The sequence below is a fragment of the Ambystoma mexicanum genome, chromosome 9 (assembly GCF_040938575.1).
Source record: "Ambystoma mexicanum isolate Mex_15411 chromosome 9, UKY_AmexF1_1, whole genome shotgun sequence".
Taxonomy (NCBI): domain Eukaryota; kingdom Metazoa; phylum Chordata; class Amphibia; order Caudata; family Ambystomatidae; genus Ambystoma; species Ambystoma mexicanum.
In genome coordinates this window covers 985409703-985435114 of record NC_090931.1, presented here as the reverse complement: position 1 = coordinate 985435114, position 25412 = coordinate 985409703, and the positions used below count along the sequence as shown (strand labels likewise).

Here is a 25412-nt window from a genome sequence, read left to right as displayed (position 1 = left end):
TTCCTCCTCGACGAGATCCTCTCTTCCCCTGGTCGGAAGAGCAAACTGCAACCACTGCCAGGAACAACTGCCACCGCTGGAGCTTCCTCTCTCTTAAGGTACTGTGTCCTAGCTGGCCTTCCTTTCTAGATTGCTAAAGGTGACCCTTAAATCCTTGGCTTTCTATACTGGGTTGGCCCCAGACCTCCTAACTTTGTTTCTTGAACTAAACCAACCTCTTTTGAACAATCTGCAAAGACTTTTAGTGCAACTTAAACTGTGTGATCCTGGGCACATTTCGCTTGGCTCCGTTTAAAGTGGGCCTGGCCTATGAACTTTGGCTCTACAGTATATTCTGCCTTTATTCCCTTGCTTTGATTCTTAAAAAGTGTTGGGACTGTATTATTCTATGCTCTGCCTTTTTCTCTCCGTCTAACCAAACTATTGGAGTGCCATCTTAGTTAAGCGCTCACATCTGTCTTAACAAATAGTGGTGTTTTAACTCTGACTTGTCTAATAGTTATTAAGGGAGGTGTGTATACTTTATCTGACTGGGTTTTAACTTGCTTTTGATATGGAGTGCTAGTGTATTGCCTAAAGTGTGTTTTAAGTAAATAACTCTATACTTTTGATACAAAGCTCTGGTCAGTGTTTGTTTGCTCTACTGTGTTTTTAGCCCTATTGTGTATACTCTATATACTGCCCTACTCTTCTTGAGAGAAGTCTGACTGCTCAGCCACAGCTACCAGGTAAATCTGGGTGGTGCAGACTGCTACCAATTGGGTTTACTCCTATGGTCTTAATCTTTTTGCAGTGTTTCCGAAGGGAACTGCACAGGATTCTGCATAACACTTGTCAGAGGACAGTGCACCACATATCCGTCATCACAGGGACACATTTGACCGAATAATGCACTTTCCATATTGTCAAAAGCTGGCAGTGGAGCCACACATACGGATGAGTGATTTACTAGTGACTTCTGCTACCTAAGACAAGCAAATACTCCCATGAAAGAGAAAAAGAGTAGAATACACTGAACCAATAATTAGCTAACTAGGAACTCTTTGTTTGTTTTCAAATATGTTCTGCTTTATTTGTCGCATTAAAATCCAAATGTGAACCCCTAGGTAGTGCCAGTGCGTCCTGGCTTCATGTAGGGGGACTGTCATCATGCGCAGAGGCTTTTCTGAACGAGCAACTCCGCCTTTGTTTGACTGCTGTATTTGCACTGGTGTAACAGGGGCCCCCGCGCCCACTGCGGTGCGGGGGGGCCCGCGACCACATGTTCTGGAAGGGGGCCCCACTTGAAGTAAAAAATAAATAAATATATATATATATTTTTTTTTTTTTACATTTTCTTTTTGAATTCACTCTGCATTTCTATAGAAATGATTTCTGTAACAGAAATAATTTCTTTATGAAGGCAGAGTGAATACAAAAAGTCCAGTGGCTACTCCCACCCCATGACAAGAAGACCCTAGGCTGGAGTCCTCCATGTCATGGGGTGGGGGAAGCCCTATGACTTCAAAAATAAATAGTTTATTTTTGAAGTCACTCTGTCTTCATAAAGAAATTATTTCCGTTATGGTTCAGTCCTTAACGGACTGTATGGCAGGTACGGCTACCGCCATGCTCGCTACCGGCACCACCTCCCGTGATTGGGCAATAACCGGCCCATTACAAGAGGAATGGGCCGTTAATTGCCCATTCCCGGGTGGTGGTATTGTCGGGCTCCTGATCCCCATTGTGCCCAATAGGGCAGAATGGGAGTGGGGAGCATGGTTGCGCCGGCACCGTTGATACCGGTGCCGGCGCAATTACAAGTTATGCTCGCGGGTGCCGCACATCCCGCCAGGTAAGACCTGGCGAGCTGTCAGGAACCTGCAAGCAGAACTCGTAATGCGGCGGGACGGTATGAACGGTGCCGGTGCCTTACCGGCACCGTTCATACCGTCACCGCCAGGGTCCTGATGAGGCCCAATGTATTTTTGAAGTATTATGGCTCCCCTCAACCCATGACGTGTGTGTGTGCGAGTGTATGGTGAAAGGATGCACACTGAAATGTATGGGTGGCTGCCTGGGTGTGCCTGTATGGTGAAAATGTCCACACTTAAGTGTATAGGTGACTGTCTGTGTGAGGCTATGGTGAAAGGGTGCACACAAATGTATGGATGGCTGGGTGTGCGTGTGTATATATGGTTAATGGTGTATGTGCTTGTGTTCAGGGGCGCAACAAAACCTACATTTCAGGGGGGCTAACTTTTCAAATGTTGGGAGAGGTGCTAACTTCACGTGTGGTGGGGAGGAACAAACTTATTTGTGTGGGGGCATCTAACTTTTGTACGCATTTTAATGAGACTATTCTAGTGCAGCTTCAATGTTACAAACAGTTAACTCTCTCCTATAGGTCTGAAAGCACCCACTTATGGACTGCTGTGAGAATGACTGGTCTCCCGTTTCCGCTCTACCCTTCCAATCACTCCCCTGGCATGCAAGTACTAAACCCACATCACAATTTCAATTGCTTAAAAAATGTGGCATTTGAATGCAGGTACTAACAGTGAAATGATGTACATTAGTAATTGCTGGGCTGGGCCCTTGTTAATGGCAAAACCCAGGTGCTGTTTAACATCTGTGTTCTTTTCTGTCCGGCAACTGCTCTGAAGGTTAGCCAGGTCAAGTCAACATAGCCCACAATTTCAGGGGGGGAGGGATGGGGGTGTGCTGAAGCCCAGTCAGCTCAATGGTGTTCCACCACTACTTGTGTTTAATGCCTTGATTAATTATTGGTAATCTTCTTTACACCTAGCCCTATTCTTCCTCATCCCAGTACTTGTGTATGAGGCAGTACTTGTATATGAGGCATAGTGCCTCATACACAAGTACTGGGATAAGGTAGAGGTACATGAAGGTAATGCCAGACTTAGCTACCTGTAATCTTCATTACTCCTAGTCGCACTCTTCCTCCAGTACTTCCCAGTGAGGCAAGGAACCTCATAAGTAAGCACTGGGACAAGGAAGAGGGACGTGGAGGTAATTCTGGGCCAATGAGCCGATTTTGGAGGGTTGGGGAGGGCAGGGAGAAGAGATGTGGGGTGGAGGTGTAGGGTTGTGCAATAAATCATAACGGTCGTCCATGTCCATGCTTAGCAGGCATGATATGGGGTATTAGTGGCTAGAGAGGCATTTTGGTGCCGCCAGTCTAGTCATTCCTCAGTCTGGTATGACTTCTTTTAACTGGGCATTTCTGATAAAGCAGTCCTGCTAAGTGTAATAACCTGGCTAGACTGGCATTTGGGTTCTGCCAGTCTAGCCGTTTCTTACTGTGGCACTGTATTTTGTTCTGGGCATCTGTGATAAAATGATATGTTATGATATAAGTCATATATAACGCACCTGTACACAAGTGTTTTCAGTCACAACAAGACAAGAGAAGGAAAACTGAGGGAGAACAAGACAAATCATCTTACTAAGCCTTGTGTCATTCAGATCGAGAACGAGAAGTGCAAGAGGAAAGGGTGGGGGGAAGTGCAAGGGAGAGGGGAGGGGAAAACATGGCAGCAATGCACTGAGTAAGTGCCGCCAGGGCAGCGCGGCTCTGGGTAGTGCAAGGAGAGCAAGGGACTGTAGGGTTACAGTTACAGCCCCTAACTGCGTGGGAGGCCTGGAGGCAGTGCAAGGGTGACTGATCAAGAAAGAGCCTGGACTCAGTGAGACAGAGGGTAGCCAAGCAACCAGTTGCTACAGCGGACAGGTAGGTCAGCAGGGGAGGGAGGGAGAGAAAGCAGAGGAGAACAGGAACGTTTTGAGCTGCTCCCGGAACCTCAAGTGGTCCGGCTCAAGTTTGGGAGGGTCAGGGAGGCCATTTCAGAGGGAGGTGCCTGCAGGGGAGAAGGATCTACCACCCCACTCTCTGCCTGGAGAAGTATCTAACCCTTAGGGCTCGAGAAGGAAGGTATTTTGGAAGATAGCGTTGAATGTAGTACAGATACCAGCTCCAGAAATCCTTGTAGACAATGAAAAGGGTCTTGAACTTGATCCTTGCAGCCACCGAGAGCCAGTGGAGAGATTTCATGGCAGGAGAGATACAGTCCCTGGGCTTGAGGCCAAGCATAAGTCTTGCAGTCCTGTTCTGGATTAGTTGCAGAGGGTGCAGAGTAGAGGAAGGCAGATTGAGAAAGTGGCTGTTGCAGTAGTCCAGCCTAGAGAGAACCAGTGCTCTGGAGACAGTGAGCATCTGGGGGAAAGTGAGAAATGGAAGAGTCCCTTTGAGGAGGTGCAGCTGGTGGTGGGATTTCTTGGCGATGTCCGAGATGTGAGGAGAGAAAGAGAGAGTGGAGTTGAAGATGACACCAGGAATGAGCGAGAGAGGAGAGTAGGCTGAGGGGAGCCTGAAGGAAAGCGGAGTATCATCCGCACAACACTGTAAGTTAGAGAAGGTAGAGATCAGGTGGGTCAAAGGAGCCAAGTAGAGGTTGAAAAACCAGGGTGAGAGGATAGAGCCCTGGAGAACGCCACATGTAGAGAGAGGTGGTGGAGTGAACGGACAAAGTTGGACCTGGGAGGGGCGGTCCAAGAGGAAGGAGGTCAGCCACTCCAGGGCCTGATCCATGATGCCCAGGTTCTCACGAAGTTAATTGATCAGGAGGGCGTTGTTGACCGTGTCAAAAGCAGAGGAAAGTTCCAGGATGAGGAGGACAGAAGGAATTCTGGAATCAAGGTTAGAGATCAGATCTTCACAGGTGTTCAGGAGAGCAGTTTCTGTGCCTCTGGCAGCTCTTAAGCCAGACTGATGGTCATGGAGACAACCAACAGATTAAGTGTGGCGTGTAAGCTGGCAGTTGGCCATCTTTTCCAAGAATTTGGGAGAGGGGAAGTTCCAGTGCCAAAAGAATGATTACAGAAATCGGACAAGGCTGGATCGTGTCAATGTGGTCCTTGATGGTTCTGGAGGAGCAGGCGAGCACCTGTTTCGACGACACTTCCATGGATGGGACTTGCCTAGAAACCTTGTCAGGTGTTAGAGAGAAAGAGGAGAAAGGAGGAGGAGAGGGAGAGATGGCCAAAGGGGGCCGAGAGAGGAAGAGGGAGAGGAAGAGGAGATAGTGGACAGGATGTCCTGAGCTTTAGCGGAGAAGCGAGAGGCCAAAGCCATACAGAGGGCCTGTTGAGGGAACAGGAGAGGTAGAAACCGCAACAGGATTGGCCAGTTCTTTGCAGATTTTAAAGAGTTTGGATGTGTTGTTAGAGGCCGTAGAGACGCAGGCTTGAATGTGTGCTGTGTTCTTGATGAGTCTTATTGCTTCGACTGGCATTTTTGTGCAACCAGTCTAGGTATGTCTAAATGTTACTGTAATGTTATCATGGGTCTACACTGGTCTACGTTGTTCAGCCAGTTGGACATGTTTTTATTGTGGCATGGCATTTTTAATAGCAAAGCATTAATGTTCATGTGCACTGTTGGTGACTTGTATGTTTTGGATTGCTGTTACCGTACACAACAATAGCAAACAGTGTGGCTTTTTAGTCCATTTTCCTCAGAAAGTGTGCTGTATATTGCATTAAAACACATATTTATATCTTTCTCCTAGTGCAGTGTGTGGCGTACCCCTTCAGCAACACGTTTGTGCGTATTGCGCAAGCGTGGTAATCTAGCGCAGCCCAGAGTGTGGCGCGACTCATGATTTGTTGCCGAGTTGGGGGAGCCCCCTCAGCATGGCTTGCAGGGGGGCCCCCAGAGCTTGTGTTACACCACTGTATTTGTTGCATAGAACGTCATCTCCGAGGTCTATGCTGATGTGGTTGCTGGCTGTCCCGAGGAGTGATAGTTTGTTCCTGTCCCTGTACCAGTGGAGTAACTCCAAAATTCCTTCATCAGGCCCCTTCAAAAATCTTACACCGCCAGTCCTTTTTCCACACCTGTAGGGCCTGCTAACTTTGGTGTTCGTCCAGTCTATCTAGCCCATTCAGGTTGCTATTTACCATGTTGGCACAACAACTGCACTTGTTTATTTAAGAAATAAATACTCAATACAATAAGTGTCTCTCTTCGGTGACTATGTTCATATAATTATATCCAGCTAAAAAGTACAAAAAAAAAAAATATATATATCAAAACAAGTGATTATAATCACACACATGGAATCCTGGAGAGAAAACAGAAACATTAACTCTAGACTTGCCTTCTACAGACGGTAAACGGAAACATAGAAAAAGGCGGTAAACATATTGGGGCAGTTGATGGATGACTTGCCGCCTCTGGGGTCTTTGGGGCGGGTCAAAAGGGAAATGTCTTTGCTTTGCTTCCTTTGCCATAGCAGAAGGAATCACTGCTGTAGACCCAGGCCTTCGGTGCAATTCGGAAGGTCAGATTATGCGAAACCTATAGGAATGTACCTTCAAAGTGAGCCCTACAGATCCACCAATAAAATAATCAAACCTCTGCTTGTCCTTCCCTAACCCACATTCCCAGTCTCAAACCCATTGTATCCCATGTCGCCACGTCCTTTTAAGTGTACCCTTAACAGTTTATCTTTCTTGTTTTATCCATACCATCAAATCCTACTATTTTATCTCCTGGTTGAACAACAGTCGGTTGCTTCACAACACGGTTTCCACTATTTAAAACCCAGAACAAATACACATGCATGCATACATACAGGAACCACAAACAAGCAATTGCCCCCATTTCTACACACACAGCACCAGAGCACCAGAGATGTTTTATCAGTAGAAGCAAATTCTTTTACTAGGGTAAGCCCCCACACACAAGGTATTGACCCCTCCGACTCAGTGGGGATATAATATTGTCAAATTTCAAAAAAAGGAAGGTATACAACATAATTTTCATATATACCGTCAGTAATAGAGTGGGTACCTTGACAAAAACATCCTCTGAAAAAAATCTAGGGTGTATGTCTGTAACTATCTTTCATATCAAGTTTAATTATTAATATATTCAAAGCAACAATATCATGGCACAATTCTAAAAACATAAAAGCATATGCACATGTTACAATACAATATACAAAACGCATAAAAATGTTTACTAAAAATCCCATACACAATTATTTGAAGAGGAGGGAAACAGAACAATAAAAATTGTTGTTATTCAACATGAATCCCATCATAGCCGTGATGGGATTCATGTTGAATAACAACACTTTTTCTTGTTCTGTTTCCCTCCTGTTCAAATATGAACATTATGTTACCAGTAGAAGCAACATAGCAAAGACACAGGAAGGCACTCAATGTCAGGATTCTTCCCAGACGCGCATGCAGACCCAGGCCCTTTAAATTAGATGACTTCCCTGAGGCATTACAGTGGTTGACACGGTCTCGGTAGTCATAATGACGCACACCTGTTCTGCAGGGGTGACTAAAAGAAATCTTGCTACAGTGCTGGTCTTTTGTCATGAAACTCACTTATCATAAGTTATCTCGCTTCCCTATCCTGATTCTGTGGCAGACAATCTGCTCGCCTGCCAAAGCCTCGCCATTCATGTCCGGTCTGTGCGACAACTTCCAGCCATAATCTCATGGCTTCATTCTGCAGAGAACCAGCCTCCTTCTCCACGTAGTCTACAGATCTGCCCTCTTTCAGTGGCACCACCTACCAGATCGCCCACCTTGACATGAATGGAAACGGAGGGAAGTCGGAGCACCTCTGAGGTGGAGGGACTCCTAAACACCTCAGTTACGGACACCCATCTCGTTTCAGCCCCACTGGCCTCTTGCACAGCTTCCATCCCCAGACTCTCCTCACCTCTAAGCCACGCCAGACGCAAGCCCGAGGAGGATGCACGCTGCTGCCCTGCCCAGGCCCACTTGGTCCTGGTTCACTTCATTTTCCAGTGCGCCCGTGACAGTGTTTGGCAGGTCAGGATTTGATTTGAAGCCCGACAGTCTAATATTATTATGGCCTGATCTGAAAAAGAACTTGAAGATAACAATACACATTTTTATTTGCATAAATTACTAGGCGCAAATAAGTATGGCTTACAAAACTATCCGTTTTAAAGTTAACATTTTTACTAGCTTAAAAAAGAACTCACTTTGGAATAGGAATAACTTTTTTACTCTCTAAAAAATGATTTCACTCCCACTTCAACGGGATGACATACCTCACATCTATATCATCCTATTTGCGGGTTCAGTAGGCAGAATTACAAAATTGTTTCTCATTCTAGCTACTTATCACAGATTTGCAATGGCTTTTACTGAACCTAGAATGTTTGTCATGTGTTGCTTATTCGTTTTTTGCCTATAAGAACACAGCAGTAGTACAATGTTCCAATTTGTATTGAACGCCAGTACCAAAAAAGCCTCAAACGTTCCATTTTGCGAAGGACTTCTAATACTGCGGATAGCCACAAGATGTGCTTTAAAAGTATCAAAGTGCTACAAAAATTAACATTTGATGTTCTCTAGGCTGTAAATAAGTATTAGACGTGACACAAGTTACCCCTTTTCACCTTTAAATTCTTCGATATCCGAGAGAGGTCTTGACAGGGAATGGCAGGGAAAAACGCAACATAGAAAAAGTATCATTGGTATGGACTGTTATTTTAATGTCTTTTGACGGGTTATCATTTACAGAGATGTACACTCCATCATAAATTGCAAGCAAATACCTCTCCTGTCCCAAATTATTTTCCGGGCTACCAATTGTCTACCACATCGCATTTAAGGCTCCAGGCATTAAACACTGTGGGCCTCATTACGAGTATGAAGGTAGCCATGGAGCTATTAACTCCATGGCTGCCTCCGTACCAGACTCCATTACCGGATTCCTGCAATGGGGACTTACCGGGTTACTCTGACATAGGAGGACCCGGTAATTCCTCCTTGCAGGAACCCATCCTCATTCCCATTTGAGCCCCCATAGGGCACAATTGGACTGGGGAGGGAGGTAATAACGGGCAGATTACATCTGGCCCGTTATTACCTCCCTCTTCCCCTCGCAGGGCCCGGAAAGGAAGCCTGTTTTTACCAGGCATCAGATCCGGGTCCCGCAAAGGGAAGCTCGTAATCGGCGCTCCCGTAATGAAGGGGACCTGTCCCGTACCGGCCCCCTTCATTAAGGGAGCGCCAGCTTTATAATGAGGCCCTGAGTGTTCTAAGGCATCAGCCTTAAATTATGTACAGTTCAAACCAATAACATTGGACAACAGAACACAAAGGAGAAGATATGGACAAAATACGATTTGCTGGAATAAGGGAAATTTGAAAGAACATTGAGATGCGATCAAAGAACTTGACATGAGGCGAGATACTTGTATGAACTCAAAGCAATTGATAAGGGTCTTGACAAAGAAGCAGAATTAAGTATTTTTTTAGGCTAGATAAATGATGCTATCATGCACTTAGCTATCGGGTCACATTAACAATACTACAAATTTCCGTATCTTTGGAAATATTTTAGGACCACCACCCTATATCAAAGATTCCATAGATGGCATGACACACCACTTGCGCAAGACCAATCGGCTATAGAAGGCAAACTAGGGGTACATTTATACAGAAAGTAAACTGATCAGAATACCATCCTCAACTATCAAAGGGACCACCCCCAAAGAACTCAGCGACAATGTGCCCTTTGGCCAGTTTCTCGGCATCAGGAGAAACTGTAGATTTTTAAAAAGAGGCAGACCTTGCATTTGACAGATCTGCCAATAGGGGATATCCGAATCATACCCCGAGACAAAGCAAAACAAGGGCAAGAAATTCGGACAGATCCACTCTGTTGGAGAATGCACGTCACAAAACCAAATCCTCCAGAATGGTTTGTGTTACTACATCTTTCAGTCAGCACAGTAATGCCATCCAAAAGCTTATTTTCAAAAAAATGCATGTGCTTCAACTCAATAATTCTGAGTTGGAACCCTGTCTTTTAGCTTTTAAGAAAGGGAAAAATCTTAAACAGCCCTTAATATCTGCAGATAGAGTGGTGGCTAAACCGTCTTCCAATATAAGATCATGTTTGCTCCCCTGCCCCCTGTGAAGGGGCATTATCCATGCAGGAGTTGTATGGGTTGTACATTTCCATTGACCAAATTGAGTTTCATGATCAAGAACAAAGAGTGGTATATTTATTTTATTTTTTATTTGTGTGTGTCCCAAAAGGAACTTTACAAAAGTCTTTATCCTTATGATTTCAAATTATTTGGGGCATCAGCCCATCATTTTCATTGTTTCTTGTAGAAGCTTCACTAGGGCTATTTGCCAGGTTGTTCTGTCTCCTCCAATCAGTCTTTGCCACCATTGGTCATTGTCGAACTGGTCGTCAAGCCGAAAGTGGTCAAGGTATGCTGTTCTTATCGAATGGTTTTTCGGACAGGACAGGATCAAATGACGGATCGTTTCTTTTTCTTTACCGCAAAGGCGACACTCACTTGTAGTCGAGATACCTCGTATTTGGCGAATTTCATTGGTTTCAATTATGTTCAGTCTTGCCCTAAGGAGGTAGTTCCTAGATCTAGATGTTCTGCTTGGAATTTTTTTTATGCATCTCTGGAGTTTGTTGACTTTGCACGATGATGGGGGGAGGTGTGCTAAAAGTTTGTTTGAGGCTGCCTCTTCTTGCGTTTGCGACCAGTCAAGATTTTTCAGTTTCTTGGTCACTCTGACCGGGTTTGTAATGAAGTCATCTTCCGTGCAAGCAAATGAGCTCAATAGCGCCAGGTTTTCTTTTTTTCCAGCTTGTAAGCATTTTCACTGTTTCTGCATACATTTCTTTGCCCACCAGTGTGTACATTTCTTGTCCATTTTGTAAAATACATTTGCGGTATAGGAGGACCGAGTTGATATTTACTGTGCCTAGCAAGGAGAGGAAACTAAGTTTGTGCCGTATTGCATGCATCGAGATTGAGTTTGGTAATGACAAGACTGACGTCCAAAAAGTGCCTTCAAGCCTTTGCCAAACTTTCTTTGGTAGCAAGGGCATTGCTTTCGCTCCATATGCGATCGAAGCCACAACTTTCGTCTCATAAAATTCGATCACAGGGATGGTCAAGAATTTACCAAATTTCAAGTCTATTGCTTTTCCTTGTGGAGCCAGCTTTTTGATTTTTATTTTCAGGGATTCCTGCATTGCGCTTTCTTGTTTGGAACTGTCGATCGTTACGCCGAGGTATTTGAACTTTTTTTTTTCACTTTCAGTATCTTCTAAATACGATTTGTATTTTTCAGGTTTTTTTGGCGCGGACTCCAAGACCAATATTTTTGTTTTTTCTTTGTTAATTTATAGGTTGTATTCTACTATGTAATGGTGTAAGTTTGTTAGTTGTCTTTGGACTCCTATCTGTGTCTGGTCGAAGAGAATGAGATCCTCGACGTACATGAGTCGACGGATTTGTGCGTTGGCTAATTTTGGGGGAAAAGTTTTAGTAAGATCTTCGGTTTCTCCAAAGTCGCCCATGTAAGCCAGAAACAGCGCAGGAGCGAGGGGACAATCCTGTTTCACTCCTCTTCCAGTGGGGATTTCTGCTGAAAGATGACCTTGAGGCGTTATACGCACTCTGAGTGTCGTGTCCGTGTGCAGAGCTTTTATTGGCAGAAGGATCTCATTGGGGCATTTCCACCCTTCAAGTTTTGACCAAAGGCGTGACCTGTCCACTAGGTCAAATGCTTGAGAGAGGTCTATGAAGGCCATGAATGTTCTTGGTTTGCCCTCCAAGACCTTATTCTTTAGAGTACTGATTGTTAAGATATTAGCAGTCATTCCAATGTTTTTTCTTGAATCCTGTTTAGAATCTGTCATGGCAGGGAGCTGTCTTAGCCCAAGCTTGAAATCTTTTCAACAGTAAGGCACCAAAGACCTTCCCAATGCAATCTAAGAGAGCTAGTGGGTGGAACTTTGAGGGATCACTAGCGTCCCCCTTCTTGTAGATGGGAACAATGGTTGCCTTTGTCCAGGATGGAGGGATGGATTTTGATTGGGCGCATCTCCAAGATCTGGATATCCCATACAGGCCAACTGCTCAAGAGCTTTTTTTTTTAGTTTTTTCAAAAGCTCAAAGATTTCCTCTTGATCGTCAAAAAAAAGCCATCTCGATCGATTTTTAACATTTTGAGTTAGGTCCGACTGTGGGGGTGGAGGGGGGTCTGAAGAGAGATGAAAAATGCTTGATCCATTTCTGCTCCCCCATAGAATTTATGATTGTATTTTTCTTCGAAGGTGTTGCAGTTTTTTATAAGCGACCATAATTCCCTGGCTTTGTTGCCACAAATCGCTTTCAAGATGTTTTCCGTGTCTTGCTGGTAAAGGGTCAAACAATGTTTTTTTACCCAATTTTGGTAATTTCTGGTTGCTTCTCGGATTCTAGATTCCGTTTGACTAGACGGTCTTTTCTTCAGTTTTCTTTTAATTTTGCGCAGTTCACATCTTTTTTTTGCCAACTGTGCATCATAGGAGTGTTTATGAGAGGCACCGGAGGTGAGAGATGGTTTAGTTTTGGAAGCAAACGTCACAAGCAAGGACACGTAGTCTGGTTCAGGGAATGCTTCCAGCTGACCTCTTTCGGAGTATCCTTGTGTCAGTGTTTTGACTGCAGTTGTTGTGAGTTTTAGCCAGTTTCCCTGATTGTTTACTTCTACTCCGAAGGATTCATGGTTAGGAGTGTTAAGCACAGTCGACCAAGTTGTTATTAGTTGATTATGATCACTATCGGTCGTTTTGCGGACTTCGAAAGCTGTTATCCTTTCCAGGAAGGGGCGAGATACAAAGATGTAATCTATTGTTCCTCGCAAAGAACCCTGTTCCCATGTCGGTAGACAGTCTTTTAACTTGAAGGTGGAGTCAAGATTATGCATATGTCTGGAAGACATTAATTTCGACCAAAGGATTCCTCTCTTTGATGCTGTAGTCGGTTTATGGATTTTGTCAGCAGAAGCAGAGAGCTTTTGGCATGTTGCATTGAGGTCTCCGCAAATTATGAGATGTGACATCTGGCGCAGTGACTGTATGTCATCGATTTTTTTTTTCATCATAGATAAGTAGGTTTTTGAATCTGTGGTGGCAGGATTCCAGTAAGTATTTAGAATTGCTATTTCTGTGTTTTTAGTTTTTGGCAAACCATCCCATTCCAAGAGAACTAGCAAGATCGATAGATTAGTTCGCAGGATTTCTTTTATTTTCAAGCCCCTTCCATTTAAGCGTGCCTTGAGAAGGCCAGAAGAGGGACGGCCTAACAAGCCTTTCTTGGCCTGGAGCCAGGACCAGATCATAACCTTCTAGGACGGGTTTGTCGGTTAACCAAGTTTCTTGTAGGCAGATTACGTCATAAGATTCTAAATCTGTGTCTCCGGGAATGGTCAAGTGCAGGTGTCCTCTGGTGTTCCATGAGCAGAGTTTGGGTACAGTTGAAGTATGGTCGGCTAGGAGGATGTCACCATCGTCAATCTGACGACCTGCGGATTGCTATACATTGACATTTTTGGAGAGGGCTTTAGGGAGCCAGGACCAGATCCCATGGAGGTTTTCATTTACTCGCAAATTAAATGGCGATCTTTTATCCTCTGTAGTGTCTTTGCTCAGGATTCGGGTTATTGACGTTTTAGGAGAGTTCTTTTTCATTGCGTTGCATATGTTTGTGCTAGATTCTAAAGCTGTCTTTTTCCCTATTTGTTAGACCGCTTTCATTCCCTCTTCGGGGTAAGGCCGAATCCTGGTTGATTTTGGAATTGACAGGGGAGCAGGTTTTGTTTCCTTTTTTATCCGAAGCTGGGTATACATCTCTTTCTCCGTTTTTTTTTTATGTGGTAGATTCCCTCCTATGTGGGTGCTCCTCGTGCTTTGTCCTGGTGGTGATTGGCCATGAGGGCCATGTGCAAACATTTGCTCGTGTTTCTCTGCGAACAGTTTGGTTCGATGTTTTTCCTGTTACCAGATAGCCCAAACTTAATAATTCGTCAGCCTCTTCAAATATTCGAGTGTAAGTCTTATTTGAGGTCATATGCAAGTAAGTCTTAGCTCTCCGCGTGTAGTGATAAGGATCCACGATCTTCAGATTTAATCTACCTGAGGGCTGGAATAAGGCCAAACAGGGTTAGAACGCCTCCTCTCTTGAGGATCATTTCATCACGGTTTTCTGAGGATTGCTCTAGTTTCAGGCACCACACAGGTTTTTCGGTAGGTTTTAGTCGATCATGATAACTGTCAGTTCTAAATTTATAGTGGACCGTTTGTGGTCATTCTTTTCCTGTGAGATTTTCTTTTGAATGTTTTTGTTTTTGGGCCTGCAAGGGCAATTCTTTGCTGGTAGTTCTCCCCCTTTCTCTGTGTTCGGACCGGTCTCCTGAATTTGAGGGCCTGCCTGTTGGAGAAAGTGAATTTGTCCTCGAGGAGAACAATACTTTACGTGAGCCCTCGTTGACTGGTTGCTTTTTGGAGTGCGATGGAGATTTTTCCTTCGTTCTTCCAAAGTGCAGAAGGGAGGGCTGATGGATGGTCGGGGCAGAGGGGAGTCTTTTTCCTTCTCAGAGTTAGACTTGTTTCTAATCGGTTTGCAAATCAGCGAGTCATTTTCAAGATGTTGGCTAATATTCATTAATTCATCCGTTAAGAATTCTTCTGTTTGTGGGGATTTCTGATTTCCTTTTAAGTTGACAATCTGGAAGACAAGGCTAGAGTCGTGATGAGAGGTAGAACGTCACTTTGTTGTTGTCATGCGTTTCTTTGGCTGAAGCATTGGGGGGGGTGTTTACCACCTGCTCGAGGTTTTCGGTCTGCTTATCAATTGGTACAAAGAATATTGGATATGCTCTGTCTTTATCAATACTTTGCGATTGGTGCTGAAGACTTCTGGGTGGTGAATCTTCGCTAATATGAATTACCTCACTTTGCTCTGAATTGTTGCTAACTACAACCCTAGAGTCAGTGCGGAGTTCCCCATCGTCTTGGAAGGTCTTCGTTGAGGTAGTTTGCTGTGCTTGAGTTTTTGGGCAAATGACCGCCAAGTCTTGTGTTTGATGCGCTACATGGTTTAGTTTGAGGCGAGGTTATTTGTCTTTAGGCGTTCGTCCAAGGCGGTGATGTAGCCTTCCAGAAAGACCAGAAAGATCAATTTCGTATGCGTCATTGCCTGTATGGTGGTGTGGTCTTTCAAGTTGTCATTAATTGATTCATATAGCTTTGTAAATGGGGCCAGGGCTATTGTCACGGCAGACATGATGGATAGAATGTCCGGTTTCTTTTTTTGTCAGTGAGTCGTTGGGAGTGCCTGGCAAATTCTTGTGAATCGAATTGTTTGCATACGCCTCATTGGTTGTCAGCTTTCTTAATGGAGTGGTGATATGGGAATCAGAACTGGCTCACCTTGGGTCTGTGATGACTGAGCCACGGGGCTCACAAGGGGGGGGTAGTCTGTTGCCTTGGGCCAGTAGCAGTGCATTTACTTGTAGATTGGGGACACTTCCTGGGTTAGAAGGCCCAACAATGAGGGTTTGGGGTTGTGTGGATCTTGCATCTTATTGGAAATTTTGGTTTTCGTGGGAAGATCTCTAAATAAATCAGTTTTTCTAGTTTTTTGAGGCGGTTGGCAGAAAGTAATTGCCCCTAATATTTCAGCGTCGGTGAGGTCTTCCTGACCCTCTCTCACCCTTTGGGCAAAAGCATTAAAAAAGTCAGTGACCAGACTAGCGTCTGGTATTTTGCCAGAGTCTGGCACCCAGGTTTTTTTGGTTGAGTTTGCCCCGATGGTTTTGGAAATGGCTGGTTGTTGAAGAGCCAGCATTTTCTTGTTTGGTGTCTTTAGCTTCGTGTTTTCTTTTGGCGACGTTTGTTTCTCTTATTGGGCGAGATAGTCTGGCTCCAGAGATGCTTTTTTTTGTTTTTGGTAGATTCACACTTTGTGGTGTTTGCGTCGTCTACAGGCTGATCCAAAAGCAATGAATTTGCCTCATGTATCGAAGACGAGTTTGTGGACTCTTGAGGAGTCGTCAGACTTTTGAAGGGAGGTTGTTGGCACAGGTTGGCTTGTGTGCATATGAACAATTGCTGTGGTCTTAATTCTGTTCTCCGAGCCATTTGAGGTCAGGATCTCTTGACTTAGCGTGGCTCCTAGGAGATCCAGTGGCGTAGTTGCCATGCTTTGGGGAGGCAAAGGGCATGCAGGAGGAGGTGCAGCTGTACCAGGGGAGAGAGGGGCGATCTCACTAAGCACCTCTTTGTTCTTCCTTGACCCAGTTTTACCCGAGTCCTCGATCACATCACTCTTCTCTGCTCCCTGCGCATCCCGGAAGCTGTGTCCTGGCTCCAGAGAGCCCGAGCCCCTCCCCTTTTGCTCAAGGCCCTCAGCTCTCCCTCTGGAGGAAGTCCGGAGCTGGAGCGCAGAGAAGGGAGCCGACGGGCAGCTCAGCAGAGATGCTGTGGAGGACAGTGGCAACGCTGGGCGTGGCGGGCCCCTCCCCAGGCCCCTGATACTGCCGGTTTCCTGTTTCTCCATAAGACGACCTGCGGGCAAAGGTAGGACGTTGTCTTCTGTTTGTCCTTCTTCCATGAGGGCTTGTAGGTCTTTAGGTTTGGGTTTTAGAACTGTGACTGCTTCTGCACTTTTAAGTGCGGAAAGAGGACAGAATCTTTCGGGCATACCATGGCCCAGATAACAACTGTTGGAAAAGGCGCGGGGACGCGCACTGCGCAATAAGCGACCCTCCTCATTTCCAGAGGTCTGCTTGTCAAGTTCTGCAGTTTTAGTGGAATCGGCAGTCTTGGCAGCCATGACAGCCAAGACTGCAAGACTGCCACTCTTCGCCACTCCTCCGCGGAGCGGACGCGCAGAGGTTGTTGGAGGTCAAGGCAGCAGTAAGGACAAGCTTCCAGGCGTGTGAACACTGGAAACAGACTGTAGAGAGTGAGAGTGAGCTGCAAGACTGCCACTCTTCTCCACTCCGCGAGTTGCATTTTAACTTTCACAGCATGTGCAAGAGCACCAATGTGATCTACATCATGCAATGCAATGCCCCTGTTCAAAAACCTATGTGGGGAACACATCTAGACAGGTGAGGACCCGGATTACGGAGCATCGATCTTCGATTAGAACGTAAATAACCTTGGCTCCTCTAGTGGAACATTATGTACTGAATGGACAGAACGAGGATGACATGACATAGTGGGCCATTGATAAGATTAATGGCACAGACCAGGAGTATGGATCGATGGCTAGCACTTAAAGAGCAACATTGGATGTACACTTTGGACACATTTAGATCAGGTCTCAACCTACAAGATGAGTGGAGCTCCTTGGGGTTGTGATAACATTGTGGTACTCTCTGTGCTGGCTTATTTACATTGATGCCATTTTTCCATGCAGCAGGGCATACTACATGGATACAGGTGTGGCGTTTATGATAATGCCCACTAATGTATGTATTCCTTGGTCTTCCCATCTGAACTGTAAACTTTTCATATATTTTAGATCATGACAACAGGGGTAGTTTTACCCTCAGATTATTCGTAATTGTTCTTATTTATGCAATTGAAAACGACATCTTGATTTTTGCTCAATGAAACATGGAAATGTATTTTGCCAATAGGCACACAGACCCTATTTGTGTTGTGAAAGTTGCAAACTTGTTATCTTGGTTCACTATATGTTAACTGAGAAACATTGTATACCACTATGGAAATGCATGATGTATCTGTGCCAATTGTTGTGCTCCACATACTTACTTTTAGTATCACCAATATAGGCCATCGACATATGAGGTTAACTGAATAACTTTGTATACCACTATGGAAATGTCTTACTACTCTGTAAGTTTGATCCACCTGTGTTATAATATTTTACATACATATTTTTAGTATCATTTATACAGGCCATCTACGGTGGTCGGTCAAAATACCGAAAATAAAATCTCGAATTACAAAAAGCACGAAATAAAAATCTCGAAAAAAAAATATTGAATTTTTTATTTATTTATTTATTCATATGTGTTTTTGGGGTCAGGTAAGTAAAAAAAGGGGTAAAAAAAAAAATGAAAAAAGGGGGTTCGGGGGGAACCCCCCCATTTTGAAAAAAAACGCATTGAAAAAAATATTCGATATTTTTTTTTTCGAGATTTTAAATTCGTGCTTTTTTTTTCGAGATTTTACTTTTCGAGATTTTGACTATAAACCGCCATCTACAGATGATGTGGCAAGATCTGAGGGTAACTATTGGAGTATTTAACAGCTTAACATTTTAGCTAAAGTGAGGTATTTATGTGTCCAGATTGGGCCGCTCTGTTCTTCTGTTCATTCCTGTGCCACACGCCATGTTTGCTCCTTCCCCTTTGATTTTGCACTATGATGCTTTTGGTTCCAAACACAGGATGCCACGTGTATTTTATTTTCCATCAGGACAGATGAGCACAGTTTGTACTGGACTGGGGTCCTTTTGGTCCTCAGTGTTAATTTCCATACGGCCCAGCTAGAGTGAGATGCAATATTGGGTACATTCTCTGCCGTCACGTGGAACTCACTGCATCACGTGATGGTTGCTCCAGGTTACCATCGCAACCCGGAAATGTGGTCTTGGCCGCTGCCACACTATTTGTAAACTCTAGACTTGTGAATGGGTTAAGTCGGCATCTTTAATGCCGGTATCCTTCCTGGACCATGTTTGAGGCAGACTTGGATTTCGCTTTTTGTCCACACTATTGTATCTGCTTATCAGTGGACCCATCATACGGTCATTTCCAGGTAATCATGGGACTTTATTTCATTCCTAAATAAGGGAACATTAGTTGTGGTTTATACTGCATGCATTAGGATGCATGGACGTTTGGCCCTTTTTGGGTCCTTCTGAAGACTGTGCATATTGGGCTACAAGGAGGTCTGTGTGTTTATTCTAAGCCCCCGTTCTCATTTTGGGGATACATGACTGGCTACTTCTTTCTCCCTTACCCCTTTTTTTTAGCGCCAGTAGAAATTACATGTTGCAGTGAGCTATGGAAGCGAACACACCCATCCATGATGTGTTGGAGACGCTGTAAGTGTCTGTCTTTTATTTCTACAGTAGGTGTAGACACATTGCAGTTACATTGACAAGTAATGGGTCTTTCCTAGGGTTCGGTGGAGTGACTCATGAGAATCAACTGTATCCGTGCACATTTTTGCAATCAAATCAGTAAGTGCACAGTTTCATTTGAACTTGGTAATATTTTATGTTGGTATACGTGAAGGGCATGATAATTGTGATTCAGCAATGCTATTTCTGTTCACTTTTTAGATATGGAGAGACCTATCGTGACGCATGCAGGAGAGATGTTGAAACTAGGAGGAAGGGGAAAATTATTATAATTATACCCTTCAGAAGAGCTCCATTAGAATTTGGAAGACAATTGTTTGAATAGCTGTCTCACCTATTAGACTTTTTTTTATTCATTACTGCACTTAAATATAGGTGCTTGAGATTAGGTGGTACAGCATTGTTTACCCACGCCTATTAGCGGCTTATGCCTATTTGTTTGTTTATTACATACCCTTATCTTGAGGACCTTTGTGGTGAATACCATCACCTTCTTGCACATCACATTTTATGAGGTTTTTTTATGGGTGTATGCATATTGTGATGTTTTTCATTGTAATTTATTATGTGAATTGTGTTGCCAATGAACTAAAAACCAGCTCTGGTCACTTTAAAAAGATAAATAATGTATATTTAAACTAATTGTTGTATTATGATTACATCCTCATTCTATTTTTTTTCACAATCGGCTATAGTACTCATACTCCGTTATGATCAGTTATGATTAGACGCAGTATTCCATCAACCATTTTGGTTCCATTCGATTTTGATGGCACAAGGCATCTTCTGCAGTGCCACATGTGGTAGGGAGCGCCCTGCTATGAGGCCTCCCATTACACCGTGAACCCCCTCCCTCCCAGCCAACAGAAGACGCAGCAGACTCTGCTTCCCGTCTGGGCTCCACGCGTGCTCTGGCGAGCGCATGTGAAGGGCCCCATTTTTCTATTTCCACACGCGACAGTTACACCACTCCGTCGCGTGTGTCTGTTAAAGGGACACCACACTCCTCCTTTTTCATAAGAAAAACATCACAAAACCACCACACCCTCTAACTGAAGAAGTGAAACAGTTTCCAGCAAAACTCCCGGCTGCTCGACTAAGGGGTCCGGTATATAGTCATTCAGGTGAGCAGGTCTCCCACTCCCAGTTCGTTGGGGATACCGTCTGCCCCCTTCCCAGCTCGGCCTCTCCTCAGCTGCATCCCCTCGGTCCAGGGGAAGCTGACAGCACTCAGTCCCAAAATCTTCATCAGGCTTTTTGACATAATTTCTACCCCCGGCCGTGTGCCATCTCCCAGCCTCTTCAAGAAACCGGCATTACTGGTAACAGTGGCGTTTACATCTGAGGCTGTCACCATAGACCCCTTCATTGCAATCACGTCCATGGGGCTCGGTTTGAATGCCAATGACATCTTCCCTTGGGGGTGGCTATTTCTTATTATCACCCATCTCCCAGCGCTAACTGGTGCTGTCGAAGCCCCCTTCTCATATTCTCGTCCTCGTTTCTGTACCTCCTCTCCTCCTCCCCTTGGTCATCATCAATCGCAGCCGGCTCCCGGTCTCCTGCATCCGGCAAGAGGCCTCTCGGGCATCTCTTAAACATTGCTTCCCCTGGAGCTACCCCGGTCGAGCAATGGGGAGTTGCTTGATATTCACTTAGGAACTGGTAGAGGGCCCTTCGAAGACACTGTCCCTGTGCGATCCTGAACACCTTGTTGAGGGGCCTCATGAACTGTTCTGATTTGCTGTTGGCCCTTGGCCAAACCGGAGTGATCTTCCGATTGTGTACTCCATACTCCTTCATGAACTGGCCGAAGCTTTTCCCTTGGACGGGCAGACCAATGTCCGAACACAGGGTCTGGGGCAGACCATGAGTTGCAAAGATCTTTTCCAGCGGCATCACCACATTGTCAAATGACACAGAGTTCAAATATTCAACTTCTGAGTACCACAACACTTGGTCCACCACCACCAGGAAATAGACGTCTCTCCCCGTGGACCCGAAGTCCACGTGCACCGCCTACCATGGCCGCGTCCCTCGAGGCATGGACTCAATCGGGGGGTCCCTCTGCGCTGGGGATGCTGCCTGGCATGACACAAAGCCCGTTACAAACTCCTCTACCCTCCTTTCCAGATCAGGGAACCACACTTTCAGCCGTAGTCTGGGTTTGGTTTTGGCCATTCCTGGGTGGCGTTGATGCGCTAGATCAATCACCTGCTGAATCTTGTTGGCAGGTACGACCATCCTGTCCCCCCGCAGCAACAGCCCTGAGTCGTGAATGCGCGCTCATCTCAAACCTTCCATAGCTGCTCCAGAGTCTCTTGTGCCTCCTGATTTCCCTTGCCCAAGCCCTGCAGGACTGACTTTCATAAAACTCTCTCTCATGTGTCCCCAAAGTCACACAATCCCCTCAGCTTCCAACATCCAGATGCGGGATCCAGGTCCCAACGTGCTGAACCTCACCCATGTGGCAGTGGCATGTCCAAACATTTGGCCTGGGGCGCAACAGCACTCCTCTAGGGTCTCCTTAGCCAGAACGACACAAAATGGCGACCATGAGAAGAAGTCATCCCTTGAGCAGTAGCATGGATCTCACCGCTACATAGCCCAGCAGGTCCATACATGCATGGACAACCTCCTCCTCGTCAACATGGTACGGAGGCCCCTGCTATGAGGCACGTGAGCCACCCCGGCCAACAGAAGACACAGCAGACTGCTTCCCGTCCGGGCTCCACACATGCCCTGGCGAGTGCACGTGACGCGCCCCAAACACGACAGAGTTACGTCACTCAGCCGAGTATCTGTTAAAGGGACACCACAATGCATCAATCATTCCACATTTGGCATATCATCCTTTTTGCCTACTACCCAAGATGTCATCGGGATGTTTAGGTATATTTATTTTCTCACTTACAATGGGAAACACTTTAATCATGACTCACTATATTTTTTTCAAGAAGTTGTGATTTGCACAACACATTCGTTTTCAATCAATAAATGCCACTTACGATTTATCATTTTCAACCACAACAAACAATTGCCTTCACATCAATTTAGAATAAGAGACCGAGGTCAGGGATTAGGTTCAATTTTACTTTGTACACAGGGATACTAAAATGGCGCCCACAGATTCGACCAGTGAAAGCCACACATGCGGGGAAGTCCATCCTCTTTGCGTAGCGTGGATGTTACCTTGACAACCCACCAATAAATAGTGGTTGAACTTTACCAGCGCATTTGTATACGAACATGCGCAAGTCCAGGTTTCTCTGGGAAACCAGACTCAATTAGCAATCAGGTAAGCCTAGTCTAAAAGAATAGATGCTGCGATTAGATGATATATCATCTGGAATCTCCCAATCACCAGCAGATTCCTTTTGAGAACACATGATTAATACATTTAGTCCACTTACATTAACATCGCTGAGCGATGATACCGCTATAGATTATTTTAGCATGATGTTTTTCAGACGTAGGGGCCACGTACAGCCCTTTTAACACAGAAAATGTAGGTCGAATTAAGGAATATTATGAACATGGTGTAATCAATCATTACAGCAATTTCTTTCATGTCTTTACAGCTCTACGTTATCAAGAGCTACGCGTAGCCTGGTAACATAGGCTGTTGAAAATTGTTAACATGCTATCCTACTCAGAATGACGAGAACTTCTTGCTGTTGAAAAGTAGCACCAGACAATTTTGACAATGGTACGTAAGTAACAGGACATATTATGTCAGTTTCCCTTTCATGCAGCCACTGAAGAGACGCAGTACGATGACAATAAGAACATAACTCTTGATGTCATTTTCAGCCATTTGATTCATAGTGCTAGCCCCTATATGTGATGCCAGCCTTTGAATGTGATGCCCGTACTCAGCAGTATCATACTAATAGTTAGTATAGGCTTATCCCGCTATATTCAATGGTCGGGCATTTTTGCCTCCATTACAAGACATTATAAACATGTGTACTCCAGATCTGCCTCCTCATTGAAATGGTGATAACAATATCACAATCACTCACGAAAGGGTGTCACTCTCGTTTGAGATGTGTATTTAACTGGGCACTTTCCACGGGCGCTCGGTCACCACGCAGCTGTGGGGACTCAAAGGGAGAGCCACGAAAACCACCACTGAGTTGATTTAGATATTCAAGGTCATTAGCCCACTCATCAGATATTGTTTACTGAACATGCGAACACATTGCTTTTTCTTATTAGTTGTTTGTTTATCCTTCTCTGATCATCCTATTACACATGCTTTTGAGGTCATGTTTTATCGACAACTGTTATTTTGAATGCATACAAATTGGGTATATTTCTACAATAATAATGTGGCGTGCGATTATGTGACCGGCAGTAGAAGACGACTGTCATTTGATAAAAGCACTAAAATGATGTAGATACTGCACCCAGTACTAACATCACTCATAACAAATATTGCAAACATTGTTTATATGATTGTCCGGGAGCACGGTAAGATGGCTCAGCGGGTTAAACTCCCGTTGCTGTGATCTGAGTTTGATCTGCAGGTCTCAGGTTTGAATCCCGCCAAGGCCAACTAAGCCTTACATCCTTACAAGGTTGATAAATGAGTACCAATTTTGATTCGGTAATAATATTAATGTATGTAAATTCGTCCTATGTAAATCGCTTTAGATAAAGCGCTATATAAAAAACGAATTATTATTATATGTAGCAGATTCATGTATATTGAGAGCCCTGATGAAGAGAGATTTTTTTCGAAACACGTGTTTGCTCGGCTCATTGCCTGTGCAATTAACGTATTTCAGGCTTATTAGTTATCTTCTTTGAACATTAAATATTGATACTGCACTTATACCCATCTTACCTGACATTTGATTATGTGAAATTGACAATATCCACACCACCATCAATTTAGGAGGTGAGCGCATTGGAAACGTTTATATACGATCTTCATTCCTTTGAATATGGTTTTCTATGGAAGCGTTCCATACCATAATCAAGTTTGGTGCAACAGCAGTTGGAACTCAATATTAGCTTTCAGGTGCATTGCTCAGGATAGGTTATTCCTACTCTGTTGCTCCTTTAGTTCAAACTATGTAGTTAACGAGGTGCAGTCTCCACTCGAAATCCCAACTTGAGGAGAAAAATCTCAAGCCTCTTCAAATCCAGCCAGCTCTTGGGGACTCTGGACACCTCTTCCATTTCGGACATGAAACTGGCACGGCCATTTTGCTTTCCGAAAAGCCCTTAAAACATGGCTGTCCCACACACAGGCATTTAAGAATATATGCTTACCACGGGCTACAACTCCCAGCTATACGCCCAAACAAGTAATTGCTCAGTAACTAATGAAGGAAATGAACAAAAACCACATTGATCTATTTGTCCTAATGACCTTTCACTCTCCATTGGCAAAACTCTGCTGCAATGACCAGAAACGAAGCACCACAACTGTAGCACATCTCTAGCCCTGGAGCACAAAAGAACACACTCCAATCACACACACACACCTACTACCCTTATGCTCCTGCTTACAACACTGCTGCATACACCAACCGCACTACGAGAATGATCTGCTCTTTCCTCTGCCCTTCGTCATTCTGCTTTTCTTTCACTTTGCCTTGGTCACCATATGCCTATAACGGGACACACTACACACAGGGATTACATTCAGAAATATATAATTATGCTTACCAACTATTCACCAGTTGGACGGATGGTGTTTTAAGAAGATTGTCCGGGAGTAAATTAATTTCCTTCATTATGTTGGCCAATCTTACAGGCAACTCCTGGCGCAAAAACATATAGGACGTTTTTTCACAAGCATTTTCAGATCCTAAGGAAAAACAATGATGTATCCATAAAAATAATCCCATAATTTACTGCTCAGAGTCAAGATGCAAAACTATATAATGAAAACATTGCATTAGTTAATAATTTAAATTTATTGTCAATTTTAGGGGAAACATGCTGTGTGCGAGTAGAACATGGAACACTTTTCCATTAAACTTGGTAGGTTGGAGATGGCACAATGATCCAATAATATAGACATCCCCTCCCCAAAACAAGCAGTTCTTCTGCTGGCTTGTTGTTCCTACATGGAGTTCCAGGACATACCAAATGGCAGAAAAATCGCAAGACTTCGAGTCCAGTTTAAATTAATTTCTAGGAAGATGGTACGAAATTAAAATGGATGGGACAGAATTAAATAAAAAAAAAAAAGTGCCTCAATCGGTGGTATCAACATTAAGTATCCTGAACAAGCCAGCATGATTTGCTCACTCCACAGAATCATTTGGTGTTTCACCCATCGCATTTTGTAAGTATATTATATATAACACATCAAATTGATTAGTTCAACCTGTACAAAACTGACAAACCATATAAAATGGAGGCACAGTAAATCCATCTATAGTTATAAAAATGAATATATGT

The 25412-nt window shown here is 44.3% G+C and overlaps 1 protein-coding gene across 1 annotated transcript in view; it reads right to left on the bottom strand.

Moving 5' to 3' along the window:
• The window catches only part of PDK1 (pyruvate dehydrogenase kinase 1), a 621992-nt gene that overhangs the window by 523998 nt on the left and 72582 nt on the right, over window positions 1-25412 (bottom strand). The window contains exon 2 of the mRNA XM_069616223.1: window positions 24672-24813. Within this exon, the coding sequence (XP_069472324.1) occupies window positions 24672-24813 (142 nt within the window). The remainder of the gene's footprint in view (window positions 1-24671; window positions 24814-25412) is intronic.